Source organism: Ixodes scapularis, unplaced genomic scaffold (assembly GCF_016920785.2).
Source record: "Ixodes scapularis isolate PalLabHiFi unplaced genomic scaffold, ASM1692078v2 PGA_scaffold7__128_contigs__length_106722199, whole genome shotgun sequence".
NCBI classification, from domain to species: Eukaryota; Metazoa; Arthropoda; class Arachnida; order Ixodida; family Ixodidae; genus Ixodes; species Ixodes scapularis.
The window spans coordinates 42,880,040-42,898,652 of NW_024609882.1; the positions used below are offsets into that span (position 1 = coordinate 42,880,040).

The 18,613-nt window shown below is 48.4% G+C and overlaps 1 protein-coding gene across 1 annotated transcript in view; it reads right to left on the minus strand.

The window, feature by feature from the left end:
- Positions 1-18,613, minus strand: part of LOC8024951 (whirlin) — a 65,884-nt gene that overhangs the window by 21,497 nt on the left and 25,774 nt on the right. Inside the window, exons 6-11 of the mRNA XM_042286214.1 lie at positions 6,636-6,744; positions 5,975-5,999; positions 5,652-5,721; positions 3,408-3,496; positions 1,857-2,001; positions 598-776 (exon numbers count right to left, since the gene is read on the minus strand). Of these exons, the coding sequence (XP_042142148.1) occupies positions 598-776; positions 1,857-2,001; positions 3,408-3,496; positions 5,652-5,721; positions 5,975-5,999; positions 6,636-6,744 (617 nt within the window). The remainder of the gene's footprint in view (positions 1-597; positions 777-1,856; positions 2,002-3,407; positions 3,497-5,651; positions 5,722-5,974; positions 6,000-6,635; positions 6,745-18,613) is intronic.

The window sequence follows — 18,613 nt, forward strand, 5'->3', positions numbered from 1 at the left end:
CCTAACCAGTTGCACCGGAGCTCGCGTCACACAACATACAGCAAAGCACTCGGTCGGACTCAACACAAGTGTGTGAATCGCCCTTAAAACTTCCGTCCTGAGTTTCGTGCTTTACAACTATGGTGCCTGGAACGCGTCACCGACCAATGTGTTTACCACGTCCTCAAAAATGGTCCCTCGATTTCCGCCTGATGACGTCATAGGAGTCCACGTTGTTGCCTTCCGCGATCCTGGCAGTGACAGCCGCCTGCTCTGCGAGTCTGCCGCAGGTCGCTCTGCAGTGCGACAGTTCACGGAAACTTCTGGTGCCGGGAGTTGGGACGCCGCGACAACAGCGACAGTTCCGGCAAAAAGTACGAGTGAACGCGACTGTTCACTCGCACTTTTTGCCGGAACTAATACGACTGACCGCCAGGGTCGCGACGTCCGACAGCATGGCACGTCACCTGTTCCCACTACGGGAGCATTTTCGATGCATCGGCAAGGTACGGTAAACACACCGGTCGAAGGTCGCGTCCCAGGTGCCATATACTAAAGCTAGCGACTCGCGCTCGTGGGATGTCGCCTGGACGTGCCGCCCGTTGGAAGTTTGCGCACCTGTTGTGCATGGTGTGGTTCCCGTTGAGCAAATGGCCGTTCCCGTTGCGGCCCTTGGCGTGGCCGTTGCAGAGTCGGACGTTGCGCCTCCGGAGCCTCTCCTCGGGAAAGAGTTCGAGGCCGGCGCCTTTCCTCACCGTCAGGGCCATCTCCTTGCAGGACTTGAGCATCGCGATGGCCTGACACAAACCAAACCGCCACATCCTCAGCACGAGCTGCACTCTACAAATCGAACTATAGTCGGTGACAGTATAATAATTTAGTAGATACACCTCCTCCAGCGTGAGCTTTCTGCCTTTGATAGCACTTCTTCGCGCACGCCCACCGAAGCCCAGCGGTAGGCAACGAGCACGTTCTGGGGGGCGGAGTTTCTATTAAATTCTTAGCCTGTCACTGACTATAGGTCTTACAAAAATGAGCCAAAAGCCGGTGTCCTTTGTGACTACGGTACTATAATCAATGTAAGCTTTCAGTTAACGACCCATGCTTCCGATGTTTTTTTCGGCAAGGCGCAAGTTTCCTATTCTTTTCTCTTCCGCTCTCAGCTGTTTTTGTCTAAAGGCGCGTTCACACTCTTGCAACCGAGTACGACCGAGAAAGACTTCTTGGGACCGGATGCACTGAGCGGAGCTGGTCCTAAGAGATCGCAAGAGGCTTAAAAACCGGTTTGGTCTCTCTCGGTCGCACTCGGTTGCAAGAGTGTGAACGGGCCTTAACTCTTACGTTCGTCTTGTCAATCACGACATTCGATTCTAGTTTATACTACAAATTATACTGACCTCATTAATCTCTACAACGTATGGAACTAAAGAAACAACACTGTGGTTTTGTTTATCTTCTCCGCTACCTTTTTTGTTCGGGAGCAAGGACTGGTCTTTTCTGGGGCCTCGACATCCTTTCTCTCTACTTTATTGGGGACATTTGTTTTTGGCGCTCAGCTTGCACACCATAACATAATTGGAGGGAGATATTGCTTATGTAAGATTTAGAGAAGAAAACGGCTACTACTTAACACGAGAAAGAAAGAAAACGATAAAGAGAGAGAGAGAGAAAAAAAAAGAAGAAAACTAAATGTCGTAGCAGAAATAAATGCTCGAAGCAAATGTTAGCGTAAAGGTGAGGAAACATATGTTTCTCAAATAATCGACAACTACATACCAAACAAGTAAGACTTTAAACGTTAACCAAAACCATACTCTCCTTTAAAAAAAAAAAAAAAAAAAAAGCTTCGATAAGTTGCGCTTAAAGAGAGAACTCACCTCGGAAAACTCGACGTTGAGGAATCCCTGACCGTTCACTTCCGTGATCTGATCACCGATCTCGAGTCCCGCGATTTCGGCGAGGCCGTGAAGCTTCACCGTCTGCACGAAGATGCCTGGCAGTTCCGGGGGTCCCTTGACGACGCTACAGAGCCGCCGGGGATAAAACACGCGAGCATTGCGATAACCGTTGGCGCCGTTCAAACACGTGCAGTGATTAAGGCCGATCGTGACCAGGCTCGCAAGGAGAGGCGTTAGACCCGTCTCCACGTTGGTCTCTCTGCCCGGAGGCTCACAGTCGTTAGGACGACGCAGCGTCCGTGGGCAATACTCGAAATGCTATACTTCGTTTCAGCTTATACGGTGGAGCGCAGCGGACTGTACGCGAGCCGTTCTAGCCAATCCAGCACCTTGAAATGTACCACGTGACCAGGCGTCCCGCGCTTCACTGCGTCTCCTCTGAAGGTCATGTGACACTCGCGCGGCATTGGACTGGTTCCAATTGGCTCCGATGAGTCGCAGCGTCTGCTGTGGTCCATCGTATACCGTGAAGCGGACAAGAGGCACGAAGTGCAATAAGGCAACAGGTACAGGTCTATCGTAGCTAGATAAACATTATGGTTGGCAACCAAGGCTAATGCATGCAAGGAACTCGACGACAAGGCGCTCGAGTCACCAGACACGCTCACGTTTTCAGAAACAATTATGGCTGGAAACCGGGGGGAAAAGCGAGCGACTGACGCTAGGGTGCTTCGAGTCACTCGACGGATGAATATATCGCAACGCCTCTTCTCAAGAGTTAGGCTATAGGTAAACATTATGACTCGCGCCCGAACGTAACGCTTGCGAGGAACTCGATGACGAGGCACGCGACTCGCTGGACACGATTACGTTTCAGAAAGCAACGATGGCTAGAAACCCGGTGAAAAAGCGAGCAACTGACGACAGGGTGCTCAAGTCACTCGACACGATCACCTTCGCGCTACCCTTCCTCAAAAGCGTGCGTATATCGTCACTTTAGTCTTACGAGCGGGTGAGCGCGATCCTTCCGAGAGAATCCATCGAGAAGCTAAAGGCAACCTTGGGATCGCATTTAAAGGCGATCCCAAGGTTTGTGTACTGTCTTTGGTCGTTTATCTGTAAAAAACGCACACACACAAACAAAGAAAAAGAACGGCCAAAGACAGCACACAGAATCTGAAGCCGCAGTCCCAGTGATCCTACATCATACGAAAGGCGCGGAGTTTCTCCGCAGACACAACAGAATTATCTGCGGAGACGCCTGAAGCATATTCGAAGCATGCTGGCTTCATACACATTATAGATATATGATATACATATTATATGTATATGCTTCGAACATGTCTGGAGATAGATTTTGTTTGGCCAATGTGACAGAACCGTCATACAAGCGGGAAACACGCTTCGGACAGTGTCTACAGGCTGCCTTTTGTACGATGTATTAGCGGCGCGACTGCAACTTTAGAAACTGCGCTGTTTTTTTTCTGTTTTTTTTAGGTTGTATGTTACGTTTGTGTAAGTAGTTCTCACCTGCAGCCAAGACTCGAGCCACCGATCCCCGAAATGAAGACTTTGGTCTCGATAGGCTCGTCGAGGCTGGAACCGCTGCTAACAGAGTGCTTAAAAAAATAAGAAAAAAAGAATGCTGTTAGGACGAGCGTTATTCGACTGAACACTGATTTGCAAAAACACATTACTGTACTCGTATTCACATTAGAAACTGCGGTGAAACAAAAAAGTGCGGCTCTTCGCGCAGCATTACTACCTCCCCCCCCCCCCCCCCCCCCCTTTTCTTTTGATGTGGTCAATTAAGATATACGTACTACATCAGTCTATTTCAGAGTAACTACATGCATATTTTACCGCGACGTACGTTGCAAACACACACACACACACACACAAAAAGAAAAAATCTTTTTTTTACTTTTAGAACCAAAAATATCGCGAAACCTATACTTCGCGCAGCGCCTGAAAAATGCGCAAAACTTAATTTTTTTCGTGATCTGAGAACGAGCACAGCTGTTATATTTATTTCGAGCAAAAACACATCTCGAAGGAGGTTGTATATTATTCGTGTGAGTACCCAAATGCTTCGAACTTGTCAGACCAGCTGGCATTTTTAAGTGAAATTGCCGCTATGAGGTGCATAGCCTAGTATCTAATGCTGTCCATGCGGCAAATAATATACACAGGGCCCAATAGAGGGACCCCGTTAATATGAGTGCGCCGCCATAGGGACACCGTTTTCGTGGACGAACTGGGAAAATGCGTGCATTTTTGTCCCGTTCTTATAAACCAGTGGTTCTCAAATGGGGGCCCGCGGACCTTTTGGGGTCCGCGAAGTCATCTTAGGGGTCCGCGAAGCCCTGCCTCCCGGCAATAAAAGTTGTCTTTTTTGAGATTGAGAATAAACATTCCAATTCTTGAATGAGTTTTCACGTGTATGTTGCAGTTAAAAAAAAAAAAAAAAAAGCCTACTTAACACTAGCCCTTAGTTATATATCCATTTATTAAATCATTATCATATTTAACCAATTACTTTTCCTTCCCCTCACCGCGAACGGGGTCCTCTATCATCTCCGCCTATCCACAAGGGGTCCGCGAAACATCAGTGGTTGAGAACCACTGTTATAAACGACTCGCATTATAGAAGATTTTTTTTTTTTGAGAAACAAAGGTGTTTATATTGACGATGCATCACTGTATGTGTATATGGTAAGTATATTGAAAGGTTGCACAGAAGCGGAACACGGTTAAGAGTCTTAAAGGTGCTCTGAGAAGGTTTTTGAGATCGCCTAAATATGACGATAACTCACTCTGCGTGCTTTAAGCATCCTAGAAATCCAGAAATCATAGCGATGCGCGGCCGATTTTCCTATGGCAAAAGCAATCAAGGATGGAGCACACCGAGGTCATCATTGGCGATTGGGAGCATTGTTCCGGCAGCCGTGGGACCCCGTGACCAATGAAAACGCGACATTTCGTTGAGATTGCAAACGCTGTCATTACAAAATGTGTCTGCTTTTGTGGAGGATAAAAGCAAACAAGAGGAGTCGAAATATATTAATATTTCGACTCTCTGCGGAAGTGATGTGTCTGGTTGTCAGCTTTCAAGTGTGCGTTCGCTGGGTTGAGTCGTATAGTCCGGGCTGTATGGGCAACGAGCCGCGCGGATTCGAGATATCACTCCGCGGTTCCAGCGGTCGGAGGCACGAGGAGTCTTCGCTTTTGCTATTGACTGACAGTGGTCCTGGCTTCGGAACATGATTTTCCCATTGCCGGAGATGACCTGTGTGTTGCGATCTTTGACTGCTTTTTTTAATAGGGATACCGGCCGCGTATCGTCATGATTTAAAGCTTTCTACGGTGCTTAGAGCCAGCAGAGCGAGTTATCGCCGCGATCTCAGAAACCTCCTCAGGGCACCTTTAAGGCACATAAATGATTTCATATGCATTGCCGGTGAAACGTTCAGAAGCCACTAGATGCTCTGTTCCAAGTGCGAGCTTTTCGCCTTTGTTAACACTTCCTCATACTCAGCCAAAGTTCGACGGAAACCAACGCGCGCATGATGGAGACGGAGCACCTACTGGCATCTTAATCTGCCATGGACTATAGATGGAGCGAAGAGCTCACAAGCAACTGAAAGTTCAGCACATCTATAAAACCGGGAATCCGCGAAGATTAAACGCGGCGAAAGGCCGACCAGAGATAAAAGGTGGGAAGCGACAGGCGAGTTGCAGATTAAAAAAAAAAAAAAAAGACAAAAAACATACCGTTCCGTCGGAACCGCTGCTGCAAGGATCAGGCTCCACCATTTTCCAAGTGATAGGATCCCGTTTATTGCTGCGGAGGATTCAGGGACAGGGATGTTTAAACGGGGCCGGATGCTTGTTTCCAGCACGAATGTTGCGCTAATTGCGTTCTCCCACTTGCTTGACATAAGTTTTCATGAATGTTATTAAGTCTTAAGGATAATAGAGGAGACCCCATAAACGTAAGTTTCCGAAAGCGTTAAGCGTCACTTTGATTTCCTAATTCCGCTGCGGTTGCCTCGCTATCTCTGGAGAACCCAGCCTTGAAGGAAACGTGTACTTACTCTTTAATAGGGATCATTCCGACGCCTGCGAAAGAAGGAAACAGAAACATAAATGCAGGAAAGGAAATTAATGGGAGAAGGAAAAGGCATCAGGAAAAGAAACAACCTGTAGATACCGGCCGCTATAGGGACCAATTCACTCAGCAGATGATGTGCTACGGAACGCCGTCCTCGCCCCGTTGAACTTTATTCTCCAGCTGTTTTGCTGTCTTATCATCTACGTCGCCAAATATACTGGATGCATGTATAGAAATCTGCACGCGAGTAGAACATTAATATACTTGAATCACCTGCATTTAATCTTATTTAGCTTTGACGCCATCTCAGAACTTCGTCTCAAGCTGCAAGACTCAAATGTGCCTGTGGCCCCCAGGATATACTTCGTTTATCTCATACCGCTGATGCTTCATGAGAAAATATCAATAAGCCACAGGCGTTCCGTCATCTTTGAGGACAGTTGCCTCACTTGGCACCAAAACTTAATAAAGTATTTCGAGGGAACTAGCGAGGTAAGCCCGTATCCTCACTGCCCTGAGTTCCAACTCTAATGCGTTTCGGTGTGCCCAGTCACACTGGTGTTTCGTGCGAATAAAATTAATTTGGTCAGCGGAGTACACGAGAGGTGATCCACGATTCATGGGATCCGAGGTCAAAGACTCACTTTTAACCTTGAGCAGGATGGTGGGCCTCGCCTTGAGCAGTGCCAGGACCTCCTCGTGGATGAAGTGGTCGATGGGATAGCCATTGATGCGGATAATCTGGTCGCCGACCTGCAAGTCAAGCGTGGCCTCAATGGCAGCATGCATCGATGACGCTACGCAACAATGGCCGCGACCAGAGAAAGCCACGCCGACACTTTCTCTCTCTTCCGTCCCCGGTTCGTTCGTAATGAGCCTCCTGGATCACAAGGCCGTGGCGCTGGACTTATACGTCAGCAGCCCGTGTTCAGCTGGCTGGCCTCCGAGTGGTGACGAAGAAGATTGATCACTAAGGCGTTGTGATCTCAGAGGTGCCGATTGAGCGCGGTGTATGCTGCGCGATATAGTGCGCAGTTTCGTATCATCCGATTAGTAGAGCGCTGGCAGGATTTAGTCACGCTACAGGTTACAAATAACGAACACTGCACCCGGTACAAGAATGATTGAAGCTGGTAGGATGGACTTGAAAAGAAGTTTCATGGAATCTTCAAAAAAGCACCCTACGTTTCGAGGAAAAAAATAAAACATTTTTGGGATTACGAAGAAGCTAATACTTAGCGAAACGTCGCTACCGCGATTCTAAGGCTTCAGAGATACTAAGTTTCAGAGACTACAAGCAGGCGTATGGAGTATACATCTCTTTCTGCAAACCTTTTCTTATGCTTTAGCCTCACCAGCTCGCCATAAAAGCGTACATTCATGAACAACTCGATGCCATGTAAAAAAACTAAACTGTAAAAAAAAAAAAAAAAAAAAAAACTGGTTTTGTTTTGTCGGCGGACAAAGTAAAACCAGCTTCTTTACTTTGTTGGCGACCAAAACAAAACCAGTGTGTGTAAAGCTAATGGGAAATTGCCATCACGTGATGTAATCTAGACAGAGGAGATGTGTCTGGTAAAAAAACGTTTGAGTTACATAGTTTCACAACGCCGTTTACGCCTCGACTCGCCGCTTCACACTTCTTATTTATAACAGCTTGAAAGAAGAAAATTGGGATTTCTGAACCAGAGGGAGGTCAGCAACCACAACGGCCCACTTTACGAAAAAAAAAAAAAAAAGCACCAGCAACATTTATTTTGGTATTTATTGGAGGGAAGCGCCAACGCTCGCCTACACACCTGCACGCGGAAAGAAAACCATGCGCCGAACTGTACAATTTCATGCGCAAAAGCGTTTCAGCGATCAACAGCTAGCCAAAATACAGAAAAAAAAGGAAGAAGAAAGACGGGATGCGTGAATGCTGAGCACGCAAGTGTCTACTCGGCGTTACGGATAACTTTCTGCACGATGGAAACTCTTTGCGGTACACTGGACTTGACAGAGAAAAAATAATACAAACTCGGGGACAATTGGATGACGAATATATATTTCGTAAAAGTTGAAAGATATGTTCATCGTCCCATAGCTGTCACGAGTTTTTTTTTAAAGTAACCTTTATTAACATGCTCTGCGGTTAATTTTGATTTATAATAGACTGCAGCCGTGTTTTTTGTCGGTACGCAGTTCGGCTAGTTGAACAGCGAGTTCATTGGTTTGTCACCGGCAACCGACTTGAGGCAGTTAATACTGCGTCGGCAACATATCACTCGGTTTTGGGGGCACTCTGGCAAATTCATTGCGGCGGGGCTTTGGGCTTGTTCACGAGATAGTTATAATTATGCGTTGTTGAGTATGCAACTCTTTGATTCATTGTATTGGTCTAAAATATGCGTATCTGCAAAACAAAAAAACAAAAAACAAAAAAAAAGTTGTTCATGTAGAATTCGGTGGATTTCGTCCGTTACCACATACACTTGACGAAGACGAGGCAACCGCCACTAATATCAGCTGGTTCACCAGTCGCAAAAGGTCGGTTAGTCTGTCGAAGATCGCAAAATTAGGCAGCCTGATGCGTCTATTTTTCTATCATTCAGACTTTCGTCCACATCTGCAGTGCTGTTTCTCATTAAAACCCTAATGTTGAACAAAGCGAACACCATATACCTTCAAAGGCGCACAAAAAGTCTACCGTCATTAAAAAAAAAAAAGCTAGAAAAAACACGATTAGCCTGAGTTGCACGTATTTTCGCAAAGTGCACAATGGAGCAATATAGCAGCTATCCGCCTTCTGTCCACGTGACATTACTGACGCTCTCCTCGTCTGAACGTTGTTCTGCCAAAGCCCTTGCACATATACACGATTGCAAGCTGGGCGACTGGCCGCCGCCATGTCTCTGCTCGAGCAGGCACGCCCGTGCGATTACGAGCTTGCCAAAGCTACGTTCACCCGCGCGTTGCACGCGCTTGCTCGCATGGGGCACCACTTGTGGCGCCATGCTTGCAATTGTCTATAAAAGCAACGCGTTTCATTGTTCAAAATGTTCCTCCTCGCCGTCTTCTTCGCTCGTAAATGGTGTCGTGCAGCCACAACTGTCGGTCGCCACAATTCAAAGACGCGACTTCCTCAGCTTGAGATACGCTGTTAGGAAGCTCGGATGATATCGTTTTGCTCTGTCGCGAACTGTCTTAACATTTCTGGAGGACAGAAAACCGTCCCCTGCGATTTCAGATAAAGCTTCGGATGACTGGCAACCATGATTTTAAGCACTAAGATGGCCGAAGTATTGATACTCTGAAGCGTAGCCTATTTAGTGGCTCTGCTGAGGACCACTCGATGAGGCGCGTGCACCTAAAGATTTAAAACCACAAAAAAAAGTACGTTTTTTTGGTAACACGCGAACCCGTGAAATGGCCGCTCAGCCAGGCTCGGCGAACCGCCATCATCGGACCAACGAGGCGCGAATCAGGCTCACCGCCGCCGTTTTCGTCAAAAACCAGACACGCAGGGGCCTCTTTTCACGGGCCGTCTCCCCTTCTTCTTCGTCGTCTTCTTCTTGAGAACCAACAGACAGACAAGCCAGCCTCGCAAGGCAGGCGCAGAGAGCACGCACGGCTCGGCTTGAGGAGGGTTTTGAGGAGCAGCTCAAGTCGGAAGAGCTGCAGTCTGCAGCCGACCACAATGGAAGCCGTTCGCTACCGAGAGGGTGAACGGGGGCACTTCTCCCGGTTTTTGAGGGCGGCCATAATTGGACTACGGCAAGAAGAAGTAGATCCTTTGTCCACTCCGCGGCGTGCGGACTATAAGTACGAGCCGAGTTCTCCGTTGCCGAATCCGATCATCGAGAATGGGCGTCAACATGACCGCCACGGTTGGGATCCCGCAGTCGCCAGTACTCTGAGTTGTGAACAGTGTATAGAGCGACAGTGAGCTTTTTCAGTTGTCTCGCCTCCAGCGCGAGCTTAAAGGCCGGTTCTCGCATACAGCGAAGCGCTGATGTAGCGCTGCCTACGTGTCGTCAGCTATATACTTATCGTCTGCCATGAGCAACAGTTTTGGCGGTGCGATACGAAGCTGGTGAACGCTCCCGTCAGCACGCGCATAGCGCGAGGTCAGCGCTATGCTTGTGGCGCGTCGCTGCATGTGTGAACAGGCCTTAATACCTTCGGTATCACTGTTTTCCGTGCTTTGGTCGCGGATGCAAGCGGATCGACTAGCTTAAAATTGAAAAGAGAGAGTGAGCGTCGAACTCGAAACAGCAGAAGCGAATGTCGCGGCGTCGGCGTGGCAGCTGGCTGGAGCGAGACTGCGAAAGTGAATGAGTCGGCAAGCCCACCTTCGGCTCCTTATCTACTACCCTCGGTATCTCAAATATTCGACCTAGAATGTTCGAGAGTGAGCTAGGGCGAGACTGACTCGGCAAGGTCCTGTTGGCGTACTTGTCTTTGACGCTCGGGATAAGAGTGAACTCGAATCTTATTCCCGTACGGAGAAGCTTTCCTTCTCGGCCATGCACACGGCAGTTCAAAATATTACTGAAGAAAAGTTGTTTTTCGTTATTTTTGTTTATTTTGTAGAGAGCATCCAAAACGTGTTCTCGTTAGATTTTTTTTTTTCCTGCACCGCAACTGCCACGTGTCACGCACAAGCCTCCCTGGCTCATTGTAAAATTTAAGTTGCAAAATGTAAAAAAAAACGGTCATAAAATGTATTGTTTTGTATTGCACTGTAAAACGCTTCGGCGTCTAGTGAGCCTTGAGTGGACACGCGCTGCCAAAGTGCGACGGAAGGCAAAACCGCGTGCTGGAGGCCGAACTTTGTGAAAGATACGCTGTGCCGCTCTTATCCTATAGTTCGTTGCAACATAAAAACCCGTAATCCCAGAGAGGATGCCAATCTCTCCAAAATCACCATTTATGCTCTCTCTCTCTTTCTCTTCCAGAGAGAAATAGCATCACGACGCCAATCTGTATACGAAAACAAATGCACTGTTTTTCTAGCGTCACGGAAAAAGAAGAGCGTCCATCAGCGCTCTTGGATTTTTGTTTCTCCTTTGAAGATCGATGGGAAAGATCATTTATTCACCGCAGCAGTTACGTTGCAGCAGGCTATTTTGTCTTGAACGGAGTCAGTCCGAGGCGCTTTGCCAACTCTGTGTGTTGAATCCCCTTTTTAACATGGTTGCGATTTTTTTTTAGGTGATGTTTGCGGAAGGCCTGCGCAAGCTGCCTGGGAACGGCGCTATTTGTGACACCAGTTATGATATCGCTCTGATTCGGATTTACTCTAAACGTTCATACAACGAATCGGTACTACGGTGCCACTGCATGATGTAAACGGTCGTCACGTATAACGTCGCCCGGAGGAAACGTGTTTCTTCTTGCGCTAAGTTTGTTTTGCATAAGTTCTTGATTCCGTACATGTCAGTGATCCAAAACGAAGCTACTCTGTAAACAGTTACGATTACTATTCCGCCGAGAACGTTGCCATGTTATTTTACGTCGATATTTTGATCCATTGCAAATATTTCGAGAAAAAAACAAAACAATATTTAGGATGTTAATATATTCGACGGAAAATACTTAGTTTACACAACCGCCAAGAAAGAAAAGAAGACACGAGAGAGAGAGAGAGAGAGATAGAGAGCAAGCAAATGAGAGAGAGAGAGAGAGAGAGAGAGCAATGTCATCTGACTAACAGTGAATTTTTGCAAACTATTTTGTTTCACAAAAAAAAAAAAACGCATCGCGTCAAAAGACAAATGTTAAAATCTTCAATAAACCTTAGGCTAATCGCTAAAACCGGATATGACGTCAAAGAAACGGCTACCCTTCGGACATGCAACGATTCCCTTCCCTCGTAATACCATGTAATTAAGGTGATGGCAAAATGGGCAATTTTACCCTTACAATACGAGCAAAAAAACAAAGTGTCAAAAGAACGCAGGAAAGCCATAGAAGCTCACCCTCTAACGCCTGAAGGGGACCACTTTACAATAATATTTAAAGAGGCGAAAGGGAAGCAAACATAAGAGGTAATAACATCGAAGAAAGCAAGCCTCTGCCGAAATCGTTTCCGCTGCCCAAGGACTAATGACCTACGGCATCATGCATAGCGAGCATCTTAACCACGCTAGGCGCATGCTCTGGAGGTAGCCGAGCGTGGCCGCGGCCAGTTGTGCTGCTCGCAAGACTCACAGCAGGCAGCATCGAAGTTACCGACGTGCAGGAAGCACGAGGAAAGAAGAAAATGGAAGCGAAGAATGCTGCAAGGTCGCTTTAAAAAAATCACACAGTTTATTTATTTATCTTTTTTTTTTTTAAGCGTGGTTGCTATAGGAAGCGACTCAGCAACAGTTATATTAATTTGCGTGGGCTGTATTTGCAAGCCACCACTTTTAAAACCTATAGTCTAATCACCGTGGGTGAAAAACGTTTTGTTGGGGCACAATGCCGGCAACCGTGGGAACACTTTATCAAGGTTTCAGGCTATGAGGCTGTCCACAGGCACCGGCAGCATGGTTGCGGTGTACAGACTTGCAAATGTGCATACATGGCTTGCACGTAACGTCATCCGCCATGTTGGTGGTCATTAAAGCCGCAGTCACACTGCTCACATCATATATGCCTGTATGATGATGCATATATATTTATATATAGTCATATCATCATCATCACATATATGATGATGCATATGATGTATGAGAGCATGTCTGCACTATGACCAATGTGACAAGAACTTCATACGAGTGACTTTGTATGATGCATAAGCACTGACCACATTGTTCCTACTTCTTGCCGAGAAAAAAAAAAACATTTGATTGGTGAGAAATGTACGATGCAGAACGTACGCGCTCAATAGCAAGTCCACAACAATGGCGGCTTGATGTGACGTCAATGCAATCCATGTATCGGAATGTGGTGCTGTATAGGAGACCTCGAGCTACCACAATAAACGCCGCCGGGTTGCAAGTTCACGAGAGTTACCTTTCACACCGACAATAAACGCCGCCGGGTTGCAAGTTCACGAGAGTTACCTTTCACACCGTAGTAGTTAAACTATATATGGCTTCGAAGTCAACTGGGTCACGTCTCAAGCCTCAAGGACACTTCTTGAGGAGGACCACCGATAACACCACCACTCAAAATTGCAACATAGTAAAACAGTTTTGGTTAGTCGATCACTTCTGAAAACAGTCAGTAGCAGACAGTCCTCGGTGTTCGTGCGGTGGACGCGTAGAAGATAGCAAAGATGCAGATAGTGCCCGATGTCGATTCGTGTTGGCCCGCACATAAGCGGTGCTGAAGGAGCATTCACATGGAAGACAAGTTCATCGTGGCTGCTTTTGTCATATGGCTGAAAATTCGATAAATAACCTTCACGTGTAAGCCCTTCCTAGTTAAAATTCTACTCCGTTTTCAGCCCCCGATATTCAAGGAAGCCCGCAGCAAACAATGGACTGATTCTATTAACTGCACGAAGTTTCTCAAGTCAGCGAGCCAGGAGCACTAAAAACAACCCCGCTTCGAGCGGCTTCGACTTTCTCACGATACTTTCGATCATTGCCCTGCCAGCGAGCCGCCACCCGAGGTCAACAAAATTACCCAGCCTCTCACGCCCGTGAATTAGGAGCAGCCGCCGAATACCCACTAGGCGCGAGAGCCAAAAGATTCAAGGAACTTGTCTTGGCACAAAGCCGCGGATAAGGTATCTACAACACGTCATTTACAATTTGCGTGCAACCTTCCGATTAATTGCTGCTGTATTGCATGAGGTATCCATAAAGCACTTCAGTTTGGACGACTGCAGTCACCGTTCCTCTTCATTGGTTATGGCCCGTTAGCTGGCTTAGAACTCGGGTCACTAGTCAGCAAAATATGGAGATCTACGGTTTCAAGCACCTTTTAAAGGTCACCAGATGATTAACTCACAAGGCGTATGGTCCCCGAAGTACACAGGAAACTTAAAAGTGGCATCTCTCAGACTTCAAGCAGACGGCCGGCCCATACAATGTCGATTATGCAGCTGCTACCTCAAAGTCATGTTGTATACGACGAATGATTTTTCTAAGCCAATACGTGTACATATATGTATTTCTTGGTCCCAGGATCATGTGTGCCTTTGTTGGTTCTTCTCGTTAGGCGTGCCGCTCGCTCCCGATGAAACACTCCTTCCCATGACCCTGCAGCAAGAAGAGGAAGCTCATCGAACCAGCGTAGATGAGAGTTAAAAATGCCTCGGCCCGAGGTCCCAGAAGGCTCTCGTATAGGAAAACAAGAGCCGACAAAGCCGTCAGCGGCTACCGTCCCACCCCACCAAAGACATGATCAGAGGATGGATCAGGGCGGGGAACAACGCTCCCAAACTCGGCGGCTGTAGAGCTGCCCATCGGCTTCCAACGGTCAGGCTTCGGCCAAGGGAGCATAATAGCGTTAAAGAAAGAAAGAAAACACACACACATCGCGGAACTGCGAGAGTACGCAACGCCAGGTCGACCGACGGCGTAACTGGCTCAAGAGGACCGGTCCTGCGTAGCCCAGATGACCGACGCGGAATACCTAGCACGCGGCCGCAGGAACGGACGGCAACGGCGCCTTCGTGAATACCGTCGACTTCGAGCAGCAGACGCAAACTTCCGCACGACGTTGCCGATGGTCCCGTAGGGGTCTTTCCGTTACGCCTCTCATATTTGAACGGCGCCCGAGGCGAGACAAGATCTGTCCCGGTGTGCGTGTGTGTGTAAGACCCAAGCGCGGGCGCATGAGGCGACTATAAAAGAAAACGAGGCTGCGTTTCTTTTTTTTCTTTTTTCTTCCGTCTTTCCGGCTTGACTCTATATACGGGGAAATCAGAAATAACGATGCATGCGGCGTAAGCATCGAAAGCGAAAGGCGATTTGCACAGGCTGACGCGAGCGGAAGAGAATGCGGGAAAAGGGACGACGAAAAACGGATCCAGGGGACGACGTCGGGGACTTGTACCATTGTACGCAGCCTAATGGAGAACACGTGCAGTTTTCGGTGAAGAAAGACATAGATGAAAATCTATTCGGCCTCTTCACAAGAGAAAAACTTTCCATCGCCTTGGAAGTGACTAACTAAAGTGGCACGTGGATATCGCACTGTCGTAGGGAAGTTTCTGGCGTATCGAGAACCATGTTCACATACTTCATACACCAGGAGATTTGTAGAGTTGAAGGCACAAACAAAAAGATAAAAAGTAAAAAAAAAAAAGCAGAAATTCAGTGTGTTTAAATTTCAACCAGACGTAGCTCGCGCCCGTCAGTTAAATTGGGGGCCTTCGATGTGCTATCAAGTTTACGGTTCAGCGACGCCGACATCGTAAGGACCATTCGTCAGATTACGTGCGCCTCAGCTTCCATGCAAACCTATCAACTAGATTCATAAACTGGCGCTTTGTCCATCCGGGCAACTGAGGGCGAGGAGGAGACGAGAGCGCGCGCGGGCGTCGGAACGCTAAGCTCTCGTTCGAATGACTAGTGGATAGAGTCAAAGTTAGCTGCCTTTGTCTCCACTTTACTCGTCGAACGAGTTCGAATGCGAACGCCGAATGCCGGCGTTCTAACGCACTTGGCGAGTGCGGTGAAGACAAAGGCTTTGACACTACCCACTAGTCATTCGAATCAGAGCTTGGCGTTCTGACGTCCGCGCGCGCTCTCATCTCCTCCTCTCCCTCACTTTCTGCCCGCATAGGAGTCACCGGAGCAGTCACACGCTCTGGCAACCCTATGTCACACCGCCCATGCGTATGCTCTGTGCATGCAATGGGAAGGAGCTCGCAGAATGACGATGCTAAGGCCACCCAGAAAACGTTTGCATGGCATAATTAGCCTTTTGGCGCGTGTGTATGAAGGCACTCTAGCCTTTTGTACACAAAGACGGCACCAAGCGGTAAAGGCTCGAAGTACGGCTGCTGTCCGGAAAGGGAGTTGCTTTACCTATCTTGCCTCATTCCGCGACTCGTCTACGTCGCGGGAGAGGTGGTAGAGGTATATAGCAAAGCCCCCTTCCGACCTCCAAGCATGGTTCGATCCTTCGCCGCTGCGTGGCGAGGGCCTGCCCGTGCGCCGATCTCTCCTTGGTGAAGATTTATGGCGGACGCTTAATTCATTTAAAAGACCAACGCTGGGGAGGCTGATTTCATGCGTGCCCATAGAGTCCAAGTGATGCGACTTCGTTTTCAACACCGCCATTTGGCGTATGAGTTTGTCGTGGCATACACACATTGACCGGTCGACATCAAGTGCCACAAATTAAGCGTACTTGTAAGATTGAACGAGCGGCGTCTTTCGGAACTTGAAGCGGAGATAATAAAAAGAAATGGCAAATTTTCTTATTCAAGTTACTGACAGGATGAAAACGCGGGGGGGGGGGGGGGGGGGGGGGGGGTCTTTCAGTGGTCCCGTCTAGGGCGAGAGCTTCCTGCTTTTGACACCACCTAGGCGTTTCGTGAGCTCCAAGCCTGCATTCGCAGCAAAAGCACGATGGAAGGCAATTAGCGTATGCTGCAAGCTGGTCATCAGAAAGTGACGCCCTGCCGTCCTCATCCGCTCAGTGACTATATACAGCACCAGAAGCAGACGTCTCCCATTTCAGGGCTGTTGTATCAGTGACCACTTCGTGAACGACACGTTTAGGCATACCAGGGGATGTGGCGAATTGTGAGAAAATATTTCGCGCGACGGCACTTGAGGATGAAATTGCATGGCTCACACTGTTACGCGTATCTGGAGGCATCCGTGGAGGCATCCGTAGTGGTAGAGTGTGATATGAGTGCCATTGCTTGAGGGCCTAACCCGTCTTCGCCGCGTGCTTAGCTCCTTCCCTCTCATGCATCAAAAGTGGTCCAGAACTGGCAAGAAATCTTTGTCGCCACTTAGTTTGCTTTGTCTTCAAGTTTCCTTTCCAGTCTCGGGGTTTAGCTATCACGATTAATACGCACCAACTCGCCTGCACTTTGACCATACTTTTAACAGATCAAGTCACAGAAGCTGGCGTGTCATGTCGGATGCAGCGAACCTGCCGGTTGATACTAAAAGTCCCGGTAAAAACAAAGTACGAGCGAACGTTGTCGCCGTCGTCACAGGGTCCCAAGTCCTGGAGCTACTAAAGCTTCCGCGGACTGTCGAGCTGGAGCTGAGCAACTTGCAGCAGAGCAGGCGTCTACCGCATCCAGCACCGCCGCTGGGACACCGCCAGGATCGCGACCGGCGAGAGCATGACTCTTGTATGACGTCATGAGGCGGAAATCGAGGGACCACTTTTTTGGACGCGGTAAACACAAGTCAGAGGCGAGTTCCAGGCACCATAGCCCACCTGTGAACTACTCAAAGCAAGGAGGTAGGATTTCACCTCCAGAAGCTTCCTACCTCCATGATTCAAAATGACCTTGCAACGTCGTCTAGCTCCGCACAACAGTGAGGATCAGAGCACGTTGAAAAAAGGTAGCATGAAGACAGAAATTCCATCTACAAAAAGAATAAAGTATAAGACGCACTGCCCCCTCACAAAAGTACCGTTCCATGCCGCATTCCAAACTGCGCTGCATCGTGTTTCGAGTCAAAGTGACGCAGGGTAGAGCACCATTCCCAATCAGAATAACTTATCCCAGCCAATCGAGCGCCGTGAAAGGTATCACGTGACTTAGCGCTATGAGAGTGCCCGTCCGGAGTGCGGCGTGACACTCTCTTAGCTCTGGATTTGCTGGGATCCGTTCGCTGCGCTCCAGTTTCGAGTGAAACAAAGTACGACAGTGGCACGCGATTTCCATCGTCGAATCCGCGAGCCAGGCCAGTAATTATACCTAAATTGTTTCACCCTACGATGGACCGCAGCTGACGCTACGAGAAGTCGTAGCCAATCCGGTTTCCTGTGAGTGTCACCTGACCTTCGGGAGGGGCGCGGAGCGCGTTATCACGTGATACGTCCGAAACGCTGGATTGGCTGTGGTGGCTCGTGGCGTTCGCTGCGGCCCATCCTAAGGCTGGAACGGAGCAGAGACGGTATCGTGTAGACTCGCCGTCTTATCATTCGCGGCCATCTCGCCACTCGAGGTTGCGATTTCAAGTCTGCTCGCTGCTCGCTGCGAGTTCCCGTCCCACAGAAAACGAAATGGGTAGCCCATAAGCGATCCTGCGAAGTTCAGAGATACAGTCAAAGGCATTGTGACCTATTATAACGGGGCATGCGGTCAGCTGGGCTAGTTTAGTGGGTCGCGATGCTTATGACCGCTCATGGAGTGTCGTAGGGGTGAACGACGACACTCATGATTTGGCTTCGAATTATACATTTCGCAGAATCTATACATTGCTTGCGAGCGTCGCCATAGCTGGGCACTGGCGGGTATTTCGACTTACTGGTTTCTTCGAACTGCAAATTCTGCTATGTGAAACTATACACGGGGAACCGAACGCTCGCGGCGCATGCAGTACTGACATGGCCGCGAATGACGTCAGATGCAAGCTGCGCATGCAGAGGAATCGGTAGCCGAGCAAAAAAAAAAAAAAAGAATAAGTGGTCGAGTGTGTTAACTCACCACAGCTCGCGGCACGTCGATCGAAGGCTCGTACTGCGGACTCCAGGGACCCTGGGTTCTATCCCCATG